General features: G+C 43.6%; 1 protein-coding gene across 2 annotated transcripts in view; it reads right to left on the bottom strand.

The window, feature by feature from the left end:
• The window catches only part of PDPK1 (3-phosphoinositide dependent protein kinase 1), an 81,359-nt gene that overhangs the window by 31,016 nt on the left and 36,074 nt on the right, over window positions 1-14,269 (bottom strand). For both annotated transcript variants that reach the window (XM_084760959.1, XM_084760958.1), the window contains exons 2-4: window positions 7,174-7,443; window positions 3,309-3,351; window positions 2,973-3,110 (exon numbers count right to left, since the gene is read on the bottom strand). In XM_084760959.1, coding sequence (XP_084617085.1) covers window positions 2,973-3,110; window positions 3,309-3,351; window positions 7,174-7,386 — 394 coding nt within the window. In that variant the 5' untranslated portion in view covers window positions 7,387-7,443. The remainder of the gene's footprint in view (window positions 1-2,972; window positions 3,111-3,308; window positions 3,352-7,173; window positions 7,444-14,269) is intronic.

Here is a 14,269-nt window from a genome sequence, read left to right as displayed (position 1 = left end):
TAGAAAGATGAATACTAAAGGACTAGTCCCTCTCCTCCACTTGAAACTGTGACTGGGCATTTCTTCATGCGAAGAGTTCCAGTTTCCTTTCTCAATGCAATGTATAATGAGGATGACTAGTGGGGCAGAAACCACCAGATCTCATTCTCACCACAAGTCAGGGAGCCATTACAATTTTTGGGTCTTGGAGACCAAAAAGGCCATGCTCTGTCCACCTGAAGTGACATGACCAGTCCCATTTGGCAATTATATAGCAAGAACACTCTGGTCTGGCTTCTGAGCTCTGATCCTACCACTGTGACCCTGACAGAAGATGAAGCCAAGCATGTGTGATTCTGTCTTGATATGATCCAGGTGTCTCAAAGGTGCTAGTGACTAGGAGGCTTGGCCTCCAGGTGGTAGGAAAGTGAGGCGATGGGATCTTTATGAAGCAGGCGATGGGATCTTTATGAAGCAGGTTCACAGGCATGCCTGTGGGTCACTGGGCTCCTAAGACTCACCAGTCATTGGAAATTCTTCAAGGAAGATTGCCATGAAAGAAGTAAACCCAACCACACCGACCCACTCTACTTCCTGGCTTGAAATGTGATCCTTCTTTCACACATGATCCACTCTCCAATATATACTTCAGGGATAACACCATTCATCATGCATGCCACCTGGACACTCAGCCTACAAACTGTGAACTAAACAAGTCTCTTCCCTTCCAAGAGCTAGCTGCTCCAGGCATTTTGTAGCAGTGCCACAAAGCTGACTAGTAACAGGCCAATAAAAAAACACTGGTCTGGGAATAGAGAGATGGCTCAGCCGTTAAGAGCACTGTCTGCTCTTCGAGAGGTCCTGAGTCCAATTCCCAGCAACCACATAGTAGCTCACAACCATCTATAATGTGATCTAACGCCCTCTTCTGACGTGTAAGTGTGTATGCAGATAGAGCACTCATATACATAAAATAAATAAATAAAATCTTTTTTTTTTAATTAAGAAAGAAAACGAAAAAGAAAACATTGGTCTGAGGACTGGCAGAAAAGTTCAGGCGTAGGTCGGGACCTCCTTTCATGACATCAAAAAGAGTACTTTCAAGCACAGGAGACACGAAACAAGTCATTACAGGTTCAGAGAGACATGTAATGAAAGAAATATAAAGAGGCCACTGGTAGCTACTACGTGAGCAATGACAGCAGAGGTGGACTAGGGATGACACTGGGACCAGGAAGCTCTACTTGCTCTGAAGACCATCACCATCAACACACCTGTTCTCCTGGAACCTATTGTCCTTCCACCAGTGCTATCTGAACAAGCCCTCCAGAAAGAGCCCCTTTGGTTTGTCTCTACTACCTCACCTCTGTCATGAACTTTGCCCCCCAGAAACTGCCTGTCCAACATCAAATCACTCGCTCATGGGCTAATCCTCTCACCAGGCACAGTCCACATACTAGATGGCCAGGATTGGAAATGGGACAGCTCCCTCCCTCATCAGAACCTATGTGATCTATAGCCTCTGAATCTCCATGCTCCCAGAAGCTTCTTCAAGGTAGCCCTTCAACTGGCTGACAAGTCTTATCTACATATTGCCTCCTCAGAGGCTTTGCTAACAGCCACCCACTGGCCCAGAAAGCAAACAAGCACCAGCACATGCACTGAATGACAGCCTACTCCCATCTAGTCACTGCCCAGTCTCTGCGGGCTCAGTGACAGATGACAGTGTAGACCAGGCTCTGAAGGCAAACACTAACAGATACCTAACTCTGCTTTCCTCCAGTCTGGACCACAGCCACCAGAGTCAGAGCTAACCCCTTCCACACTAGGAGAAAAAAACAGAATTGGTATGAGGACCTCAGAGCTCAGAAACTTGGCCCACTGTGGGCCCCACATGCTTCTGTCCTCATGCATCTACAGGGCTCAAAGACTCACACAACCTCATCTGTCCCTCCAACTCATCCTGCTACCTGGATGTCTGTGGCATAGTTTTTAATAGTCAGTGCATAAGTTTTCCCAAAGTATAATTGATCCCTCCGAAGAAGGCAGAGCCTTCCCTTATCAGCATTTTGCCTATCTCCCCATGAAAAAGCACTTTAAAATGGGGGGTGGGGACACAACAGATACATCTAGCAGAAGGCAGAGTTGTTATTAAAAGTGAAAGCAGACAACAGGTGTGGTAGCACACACCTTTAGCCCCAGCACTTGGGAGACAGAGGGATCCTGGTAAACTCAAGGCCAATATAGTATACATAGTGAGTTCCAGGACAGGGAGGGCTATATAGAGAAACATTATAAATAAATAAATAAATAAGTAAATAAATAGTAGGAGAAAGAAGAGGAATGTGGAAAAAAAAAGAGGAATGTGGACAAACACCAATGAACATACACGCAAGGCGAATCTGCTGGAGAGGCAGTCTGAACAGCCCTGAGTATGTGGAGGTAGGGGCTGAGCAAGCCCAGCGGACAGAAAGCTTCAGGAAGATAGTACTCTGGGCTCCTTTGGATCACTCCAGCTTCTCAAATGCCTAATCAAGTTGTCCTTCTGACCAAACTTAGAAACTCGGGGTGAAAGAGGGTATGGAGAATCTGATGCTAATTCCAGAAGCCTGAGGAGATGCAAGATCATTTTTTCTCTCAGGCCCCCATTTTCAAAAGCAGGAGTCAATAATACCTAACAGAACTCCAGAGCATTTGCTACAGGAACGAGGGAACATTTCTGCATCAATGCAGCTAAAACAACAACAATCCATTAAATACAACATTTATCAATAAACACCTCAACACTGTAGGCCGATTTCCCCTTTAGAGAGGGCACAGCACATTGGTGACCCTCAGCCATGTGCTGGTACTGTCTGTTACTGTCTACTGCCTCCAAGGATATCAGTGCCCACAGGGATATATGAGGTGCCCTTTCTTTTCTAGGAACAATTTGTCCCTGATCTTAAAATACAACGTGGTTTTCAGACAAGCATTGACCATGCAAAGGATACACAGCTTTTCGTCGTCCTGAAATGTAAAGTAAAGTTTCACAAAGAAGGGGTGATCCAGGCGTGACATCACATCTCTCTCTCTAGTTACATACGGGACTTTGTTCTCTTTTATAATATGACGTTTCTCCAGAATTTTAACTTAAAGTGAAAGAGAAGTGGGTTTACTAACATTAGAAAATATAAAAGAAATACTCAATTTATTAAGGTAACTGGCCTAAATTGTAGTTTTCCCAAATCCACCCACTCAAGCTTTCATGCTCTAAAAGACTAACCTTGTCACAGACTCTGGCATTGCCCCTGAGCCCAGCCACATAGCTCACTGGAGTTAATACTTACTAGCATATTCTCTGGAAGTAGCCAGTTCTCGGGCCAGAACAACCTGGTTTTGGTGGAAAAAACACAGTGTAATAATGAGATCAGTCTGGTAAGTCACTGTCAACCCTGCATAGCTGCTCACACACAATCTGAAGTTACACTTACAGTTGCACTAGATTCTGTACTAACAAACATACAGGAAAGCCACTGCGTATAGTTCCAATAGTTAATAGCAACATGATAGCAATCATTAAATGGTAAATAGTAATTAAGCCATTGTTTTCAAAAGTTTATAATCAGCTAGCTACCGGAGAGTACCATAGTCAATGTATAAAGTTAAGAACCAATAGGCATAGCAGTGTACACCTATCATCTTTCTATCTTTGTTTTGTTTTTTAGTTTTTTGAGATAGGGTTTTTCTGTGTAGCCCTGGCCATCCTAGACTAACTTTGTAGACCAGACTCAAAGACTGGCTTGTGCTGGGATTACAGGCACGTGCCACAGTACCCAACTTCAGACCTATAATCTTAACACTTGGGAGCCAGAGGCAGGAAAATTCCAAGCTCTGGAAACCCTGGGTTACACAGTGAGACCCTGTCTAAGCCCCATTCCCATCCCAAACAAAAAGGAATTTTGTTGACTGACATGTCCAAATACCACAAGTACAGAAATTTTCCTCAGAAAAATAACTTTATGCCAGGCTTGGTGGTGCACGCCTTTAATCCCAGCACTCAGAAGGCAGAGGCAGGCAGATCGCTGTGAGTTCGAGGCCAGCCTGGTCTACAAAGCGAGTCTAGGATAGCCAAGGCTACACAGAGAAACCTTGCCTCAAAATAATAATAATAATAATAATAATAATAATAATAATAATAATAATAATAATAATAATAATAATAATGCAGGCGGATTGCTGAGTTTGAGGCTAGCCTGGTCTACAGAGCAAGTTCTAGAAGAGCCAGGGATACACAGAGAAACCTTATCTTGGGAGTCGGGGGAAAGAGAACAAAAAAAAAACAAAAAATAAAGAAAAAAGAAAAGGCCTTTCCAATATAGATCCTGATAAGAAAGAAAGAAAGAAAGAAAGAAAGAAAGAAAGAAAGAAAGAAAGAAAGAAAGAAAGAACGAGCTGCCCTTGACTTAGGCTTCTCAAATAATTGCTATCGTGTATTTCATTTGCTAGCATGAACACAGTTATGGCTCTACTGTGTACCAGGAACTAAAACAGCACAGAACAAACCATTATTACAGAATGTTCTCCATATACAGCCCAGCTCTGCCTGTGCTCAGACTTCATCCACTTCAGGGACAGACAACTAGCAAACCCTGGACACACCTGAGGCACCAGACCAGACTGAAAAGAGCTGACTGGCCTAAGGTTTATCCAGAGCCTGTAGGGGGCAGCTTTGTCTCAAAAAACAAACAAACAAACAAACAAACAAAACAAAACCTTTGCCCTACACAACCAATAAATGTAAATGGATGTGGTTTTTTAGACACCTCCAACGATGGAGTGAGAACCAAAAAGCAGGTCCCCAAGAAATCACTGGGCCTGGTGAAAAAACTTTAGAAGGCCACACACAGGTCATGGGCACATAGCTTCTGGTTGTTAGTCACATCCTGACAGGACTCCCTAGAAACAATCCTGGAAAAGCACTCTAAGATACCCACAGCCACAGGAACAATGTACGACTGACTGTATTTAAGCAGAAAAAACTCAAAGAAATTTCCTAAGGAACAAGCTGTATATACAGGACTCTCAGCCATGAAGGTGAAGGGAGCAGGCTGGAGTAATGAATTCTTCCTGGGATGAAGATTATATTTACATTGCTTCATGAGCATGCATGCATGCACATCTTCCCGTGTATAAAAAAGAAAGTAGTTGGAAAGTACTACAGTTTACTGGAATCCCTCCTGAGGGGGGATGTAGATTGATATATTGCATTTTATATATATATATATATATATATATATATATATATATATATACACACACACACACACACACACACACACACACACACACACATATATATATATATATATTTTTTTTTTTTAATTAAAGACAAGGCCTCATTATGTAAGCTTGACCTGGAGCTCACTATGTAGACTAGACTGGCCTTGAACTCAGAGATCCACCTCTTTTAGCCTCTGGAGTGCTAGGATTAAAGGCATGTGCCATCATGTCCAGCTTATGATCAGATTTCTAAACTTAGCATTTCATAAGCAAGTTTCCCACAGAACAGAGTCTTCTAGAGAATTGCATGGGACATGTTGCTCCATGTCACAGGGGTGATGTCATTACTGTCTTGAATGCTAAAGTGTACTTGGGAGTCTGTCTGCTCTCCAGCACTAGTTTCAGGCTCTGCCAAGAGAATATCCTGCTCAATCTGGTAACTGTGTCCTTTACTCCTCCCCTAGAAACCTAATGTAAGTGTTCACTATTTCAGGAATAGAGACAAATCAGGGTAACGCCTAATTTGAGATCCAGGGCTACAGACTCCAAAGAGCAAGAAGGAGCCTCCAGCTTGCAGTGCTTTCCCAGGTAGCCCATGGCATGCGAATAGCAGTAAAGACGAAGGATGACTGTGCCACCCAGGAAGGATGGTGCCTAACTCACATCCCTGTGAAGATAAACATAAAGGAGTAAACCAAGAAAAAGAAGAACTTCACTAGACTATCAGCTGCAGCTGAGTGCAACACCCACGGATCTCAAGCAGTTTCCTCTTCCTGCAAGGCGTGGTGAGTACTAGAGGCACGGGGAGTGATCTTCATGGTTGGAGGCCCTTCATAAGGCCACAATCCTTCTATAAACAAAGTTACTTCAGCAGAGCTGTTAAGTAAGACCTAAAACTTACCAACGTTAATTTAAGATGAGATGTTAGGAATGTAAGTAAGCTTTATTTCATATTCTTTGTTTTTTAGAATCTTTCATAAATATAAAGAGTAAGAAAATTTTTTCAGCCAGTCATAGTGGCACTCATCTTTAGTGGGTGTACTGAGGAGATAGAGCTCTGTGAGTTCAAGGCCAGCCTGAGCTATATAGTAAACTCTGAGCTACTTAGGGCTAGGTAATGAGACCTTGTCTCAAAAAAATAAAGACAAGAAAAAGCAAATTCCTCATATGGATTCCTCAAAGTCAAGTGTAAGGAAGGCTGGTTGTTTAGGAACTCTGCAACTACCTTGGAATGCCTATTTCAGATTGAAGATGGAGCACAGAAATGTTTTATTGGAGGCTATCTGGAATTGAAAGTGACCCCTGGACCACTCTGTAGCAATACCCACTTGGCCTGGGAGCTAGAACAAAAAAATCTGAAGGCCAACTCTCCAGCAAATACTTGGTGTCATTGTTAGGTGCTAAAGCAAGCAAACAAACAAACAAAAAACAGAAAGAAAAAAGGTCACCGAATGTTACCAAAAGTCTCCAATGAGATACTAACTCAGACACTAACTTTCAGTGTAAGGAACTAAAAGCTTCCTGTGGCCTGTCCACTAAGACAAGAAGACACAAAGTATATCTGCCCTTGGGTTAACTGTGGTTTTAAAGCAACATAAATCAACAGATGCTTTTGTTTATTTGTTTGTTTTTTGAGACAGGCATTCAGTATGTTCCCAAGTAGGCCTTGAAACTTCCAGGTTCAAACTCCTCTGTCTCAGCCTCCTGAGTAAGGGAGTAAAGGTATGGGCCAAAAGAAACAAAAGTCCAGTTTAACCACCATTCAGGTGGTCTGCTGGGAGGTCCACTCCCTCATTCACAGCAGGAAACAACCCATGTGGGCATGGAACTGCCTCCTGGGAAGAACAATGCCTCGTCAGGTGTTCTCAGTAGACAGTGATCCCAAGAGAATCCTGTATTCAATAAGCAACAGCAGCAAATGCACATACTCACTGTAGAAAAAGAGCCCTCGCCAAGAATTTTCCCAAACTTGAAATCTTCAGGCCGTTTCTTGCGAGGTTGTGGTGGCAGCTGGGCAGGATGCTGCTGCAAGGGGTTGGTGCTTGGTCGGGCTTCGGCTGTAGTGCCGTCCATGGTGGCTCCCTGCCTGCTAACACCACTAGGAATGCCAGGGGCCGAGCTGGACTCAGTCTGGGACCTCACCATTGATGGGGACGGGCAGGAACATAGCACCACACTGGACTGAATGGGAACAGCGTCATACTGCAGACACAGAGGAAAGAGGTAAGAGTCAAGTGGCTTAACTGCCCTGAGCAGATGAACCAAGTACAAGCACTTTACTATGATACTGCTCAAGGTAGGACAGCACATCTGACCACTGTCCACTGGAGCCACAGTCCTTCGCGTATGTTCTTACATCTCCCTTAGCACTACTCCACGCACTTGCCAAAGCCATACAGAAAGCAGACGTAACATTGTACATTTGTAATTCTAGAGTATGTTTATTTTATACAGAGACACCCAGTGCTGGCAAGACTTATAATAAAGCAAGAATACTCATACAATTGTGACTGGCACCCAAAACTGGTGTTACTGTTAAAATGCTTTTGGAAAGCAATTTGGCAGCTGTGAGCAAAATGATTATAGAACAATTGTCAATGAGATAGAAATAGGAAAGATGAGAGGAAACACACAGTTAAAACTGGAAGCATAAGCCAGGTGCACACCTGTAACCCTAGCATACAGAAGAATCATGGCTTACGGGCCAGCCTGGGCTACACAGCAAGACTCTGTGCCAAAAAAGGAGGAGGGGGTAGGGGGTGAGAAAGGGGCACTGAGAAAGGAATAAGTGTTCACAGATAAGCCAGCAGCTTGTACCCACATCCATAAAAACCTGCTTTTCAGCTCTGCTCTTGGCATGTTCTCATAGTGATGACACTGTCCTGACTATAGAAGACTGGGGAGATATAGCTCAGTCAGTAAACTAATTTGTAAGCAAGCATAGGACTTAATTCAATCTGCAGACTTAAGACAAACAAATGTGGGCTGGGGCTACAGCTCAGTAGTAAGTAAAGCAGATGCTCTGGGTTCAGTAACTAGTACCCAACTCTCCCCACAAAAAGAAACCTTTATAATCTCAGCATAGGAAAAGCCGAGATAAGCAATTCCTGGGTGCTAACTGGCCAGCCAGCTTACATCTACTCATCAAGACGCAAGCCATAAGACCCTGTTATTTAATAAATTAACTAACTAACTAAAAGCTAGGAAAAAAGGGTAGACTGGACACTGTCTGAGCACACCTCAACACACACACACACACACACACACACACACACACCATCATAAAATGAACTCAGGCTGGGTGTTGGTGGCATACATCTTTAATCCCAGAACTGGAGAGGCAGAGGCAGGTAGATCTCTGAGTTCTGGGCCAACCTGGTCTACAGAGCAAGTTTCAGAACAGCCAGAGCACACAGAGAAACCCTTTCTCAAACAAAACAAAACAAAAAATTTGAAAAGCCAAAATAAGTTAATTTATTAAAAACAAAATGAACTCAGTATACCCACGTTACTTAAGCGCTAGTCTCTAACAGTCCTCACTCAAGAACTCAGCAAACTTCACCTTGCCTAAGATGCATGCAGGCATAGATTCAGTTCCCAGCATGCCCAAAAGAACATTTAGAAGAACACAAATCAATGAAGCCGGGTCCTGAAAGCACCACATCTCTGAAACCACTCACTTTTTCTGTAAACAGTACATCAGGATTGCCACTGACCAAAATGTGACCCATTCAAAAAGCAGACTGCTTGGAAATAATAAGCTGAACAGTGTTCATCGTCTCAGTGAGATCTTCAGCAAATATAAAATTTAGTAAGCTGAATAAAAAGGTACACAATGCTGACCAAATCTTTCCCATACACAAACCATTAAACAAGGGGCATGGCTCTGTGGGTAAAAGCTTGTGCTGTTCAAGCCTGATTATCTGAGTTCAGATTCTTGGAGCCCACGTAAAAACCAAATGTATATATATCATTGTGTCTGTGACCTCAGCACTTCTATGGAAGGATGGGAGGTAGTGACAGGAGAGTTCTGCAGAAACCTTTAGAGCAGCTAGCCTTGAATATGTAGCACAGTAGCAAACAAGGTGGAAAATGAATACTGATCCTTGAGGCTGTCCTCTGACCACCTCAGCTACACCCGTAGATGACACAAGCACACCCTCACACACGAACCCTACACATACACTACACGTGCACACAAAAAATCAAAACAAAGTTTTTAAAATTTTGGATATGATTACTCTTTCTGTCTTAGAAATTCAACCCAAGAAATCAACTGACAATATTTTAAACTATTACAAAAGAAAAATATAGGGGCCAGGAGTATGGCTTCATGGTAAAGCACTTGCCTAGAATAAACAAGGCCTTGGTCCCATGCCCACCACCACTAGGCAAAAAACTTAAAAGTCTAATGTAGCTTTAGATATTACAGCAAAAGCTAGGAATTGGTTAGATGCTCAAGAGAAAGGCGATAGGTAAGCCAGGGTACGCACACTTGGTGGAACACAATGCAGCCCTTAGGAATGGACATAAAAGGTATAGACGCGTGGCTATACAACTAGAGGAGCTGGTTCAGGTTATAACCATCTTTACCCTTCTGGGATTTTTTAAAAAACACATATGAAATAACTTCTAATTAAATGAAGTAAAGACTGGGAGAGCCATTCGACAGTAGAATGCTTGTCTAGCATGTGGATCCCGAATATTGCGTGTGTGTGTGTAAGTAAGTGAAATATATGTATAAGAGAAGGCAAAACTGGTTGAATAAAAATAAGTCTATAGGAGTAATGATGAAGGTGACACAAAACAGGACATTAGATTACAGAATATTATTTGTCACATTTTAATAGAACAACAAAAACCAAGTTAAATAAATATAACTTGAGACTAATGGTTCCAAGCTTTGTTGGTGAAAAAGGTGGCAAGTGGTTCTTCTGTAGTGAAATTCCTATGTTCAAGAAACAACAGTTAGCCAGGTATGGCAATACGCACCTTTAATCCCAGCACCCAGGACGCAGAGACAGGCACATTTCTGTGAGTTTGAGATCAGCCTGGTCTACATAATGAGATTTTTTTCTCAAAAGGTCAGCGTGTTATGGGAAATCTCTAATAAAAACTTTTGGTGGTTTGGTTTGGTTTGGTTTGGTTTGGTTGGTTGGTTGGGTTTTTTCGAAAGAAGGTTTCTCTGTGTAGCCTTGGCTGTCCTGGACTCACTTTGTAGACCAGGCTGGCCTGGAACTCACAGAGATCCTCCTGCCTCTGCCTCTCGAGGACTGGGATTAAAGGCGTGCGCCACCACTACATTTGGTCTTGTTTTGAGATAGGATTTTATGTAGCCCAGGATGGCCTTGAACTCCTGATCCTACTGAGGATTACAGATATGAACCACCACACAAGCAAGACATAATTCATTCTCTCCTTCCTCTCTCTCCCCCCTTTGCCCACCTCTCTCCCCCTCTTCCTGTCTCTCCCCCACCTCTTCCCCCCTCCTTCCTCCCCCTCTCCCTGTCTCTCCTCCCTTCCTTCCCTCCCTCCTCTCCCCTTCCCTTCTCTCTTCTCTCCTCTCCTCTCTTCCACCTTCTCTTCACCCCCCCTTCCCCTCCCCCTCAGACACACCATCTGTGTAGCCCTGGCTGTCCTGACACTCTCTGTATAGACCAATCTGGCTTCAAACTCTGAGATCCACCTGCTTCTGCTTCCTAAATGCTGGGATTAAAGATGTGTGCCACCACACTTGAACCAAGATATAAATTCTTAAGAAACAGATTGTGGCTGGGCGTGGTGGCACACGCCTTTAATCCTAGCACTCAGGAGGCAAAGGCAGGTGGATCCCTGTGAGTTCGAGCCCAGCCTGGTCTACAATGTGAGTCCAGGACAGCCAAGGCCTCACAGAGAAACCCTGTCTCGAAAAATCAAAAAGAAATTGTGACAAGCAGACTCAGATCTGAAAAACCTAACTATGCACCAACATACTTCTTGACCCAACTAATCCAGGAAAGGAGCCAATGGAGCTTGAGACCAAGCCCAGGCCCCCACACATACTAGTATTTCTTCATAGCAGTGAGGACCCAAGTTCCACCAAGTCTTGAGTGACATTCAAGAAGGAAGAGTTTCAAAGAGCTGGCCACAATGGTTGCACAGACAGTACCACAGGCTGCAGCTATTTTCCTGGAAATAAGGCAAGAAGTCACAGAAGAACTAGGCTTGATAGTCCCCCATCAAACTGGTTATTTGGGGATAGATATTAAACATCCTTTGAGGGACACAAACAATAAAAACTTAGAAAAACTATCTTCAGCTCATACTTCCTGACTGCTAATTTTACGGTTCTGGCTCTTGGAGAGTCCACTGGAAGACAAACCACTGGAAACAGATATGTGGGCCTGTGGTTTTAGGCATGTGTCTACAGAACCTTCCTTACTATCTATCTGAGTGGTTTCCATGGTTACAATAAAAGCCTCCAGAACAGAAGCTCAGAGAAGAGCACTGTGTCCCAAGATAAGGGTTCTTCTGACCCTTATCCAAGCATCTACCTAGAGCAGTGTGGCCAATGGCTCTTGGTCCCTATGGCAGCTGCTGGCCAGAGTGGTGCTCATTAGAAAGCACAGGGCTCACTTGACTGAGCTCAACCTATTCCAGCAGACTCTAAAAATATCAGGCAGAATGGACTCAGAAAAAGGCAGAGCATCACTAGGTACAAACCCTGGCAACTTCCTTTGTAACAGCTATCCACACATGAGACAGCAAGTGCCACAGAAAACAGCCAGGTCACCAAAGCAAGTATGTGAGAGGTTAGGAGGGATGAGAGCTGAGAGCTGAAGAACAGGAAGTGTGTATTTCTTATAACTAATAGTGTTTATGGGGGGCGGTGTCAAGAGTGAAGCAAAAAACAGATCAAGAAAGCCATAGATAGGACATTCCTAAGCAGCCATTTTTCACTGCAGAATATAGCATCTGATGTATCCTTGATATGGACCCCTCACCCCAAAACCACATGGCCAGCTCTGATGTGCCAGTAAAGCTACTTTCCCAAGAAAACTGCTTGTGTCTAGTCCACCGGCAACTGGCAGAAACCAGATGCTGTATTTTGCAGTGGGGGGGGGGGGGGGGGAAATGGCTGGTCTTAACTGCGAAGCCTTATTGCCAGCCCCACTTTCAACATTTCAATGGAATTTTATCTTAGGCTTGAGTGATACTGGCAGGCATCTTTTTTTGTTGTCGTTCTTTTTGTTTGTTTGTTTGTTTTTTGTTTTTTGAGACAGAGTTTCTCTTATAGTCTTGGCTATCCTCAAACTTGCCTTGTAGACCAAGCAGGCCTCAAAACACCCGAGTGCTGGAATGAAGGGTGTGCACCACCAACACCTGGCCTACTGCCAAGCAACTTAAAAGAAAATATCAGCATTAAGTGTAATGTGTTCACAACTAGCAAAAACTTGGGTTGAAACTCTTCTCTGTGGCAGGTTCTGGGAAGTATATGGACTGTAACTGGGCTCGGCCAGACTTCTTTCATTCAGGTTTCTGACTTGTCTCATCTGTATTCTGGAGTGGCTTGCTGTACCATAGAAAAATAGCGTGTTTTTCACAGCAGCTAGATACAAGTTCTTAGGTGTTTCTTTCTACACGGTTTTGTGCCACTCCATTAGTAATAAATAAAATCTTAAATCAAAGGTATATTGGGTATAATCTTACAGAAGTGAAATGCCAAATAAAATGTCATTTGGAAACAGCGTTTTCAAGCAGCCAAAATTGTGCCAGGAGTCCAAAAGAAGCTGGACCAGAAAGTGAGGAATGGTGCCTAGGTGGCACTTCCTCAGGCACCAGCCTGGATCTCTTGCTAAATCCACTGCTGGAAGAGTCACAGCTGAGAAGGAGATGGCAGGCCCGCTACTTGGCAGGAAGATAGCTCCTGTATAGACATTTGAACTTGTATCATCTCTGCCGAGTGTGTTTCCACCACTGCTGTACCATCTCGGCCTAAGTTAGTATGCCCATGCATTTCTTCTCTGCCTCCAGCATCTCTAACCCTGCTGAGAGATGGCTACACAATTCCAAGCTCCAGAGGAGCCACAAGCCACTCAAGAATTAACAGGAATTGCTGTTCTCTTTGATGTAGGGTTATCTTCTTCTTTCTAGGATGTTTAATGGGGTCACTGCCTCTGTCCTCTGGGCACCAGTAAAACTTCCTCCCACATATGAGAACCCCTAATCTAGTCCTTGCCAGGTAATAAAACAAAATCCTTTTACCCTAGTTGCGAGCCCCTGAGAGAGAATATTTGCCAGGGTTTCTCAGATGGAACTTGTGCTGTTAGTACCATCTGTGTCCCTCTTGAAGGACTGAACTTTAGATGTGGTTCTGTGCCTGATAGCTCTTACAATGAGCTGCTCATCCAGGACCTTGGTTCAATCTGCAGTACTCACTGATAGTTTACAACAGTCTATACCTGGAGTTCCAAGGGACCTGACAGCCTCTTCTGGCCTCCACTGCTATCAGGCACACAATGAGGTGCACAAACATATACAGGGAAAATACCTATATACATAAAATAGAAAAAATTTTAAGTTAAAAATTTATTTTTATGTGTATGGGTGTTTTGTTTGTAGATATGCCTGTGTACCACAAGCATTCAGTGCCTGTGGAGATCAAGAGGGTATCAGATCCCCTGGAAGTAGAGTTACAAACTGTTGTGGACGGTACATGGGTTCTAAGAACCAAATCTGAGTCCTCTGGAAAAGCAGCCAGTGAGCCTCTTAACCACTGAGCCATCTCTCAGGCCCCTAATTAATATGTATTTAAGTTTAAAGCTACTTGGGAGACAGAAGTAAACAAGGCAAAGCTCTGTGTGAGTTCATGGCCAACCTGGTCTACATAGCAATTTCCAAGTCAGCCAGGGATAAATAGTAAAATGATGCCTCCACCACCACTACCACCATCACCACCAAAAAAAAAAAAAAGATAGAAAATACTCAAAAGTAAAAATAAGCTTTTCGCCAGGTGTGGTGGTGCACGCCTTTAATCTCAGCACTTGGG

Source organism: Acomys minous, assembly GCF_964271855.1.
Source record: "Acomys minous genome assembly, chromosome: 16".
Taxonomy (NCBI): Eukaryota; Metazoa; Chordata; class Mammalia; order Rodentia; family Muridae; genus Acomys; species Acomys minous.
The sequence above is the reverse complement of the archived record's forward strand: the minus strand, read 5'-3'. Positions and strand labels throughout refer to the sequence as shown.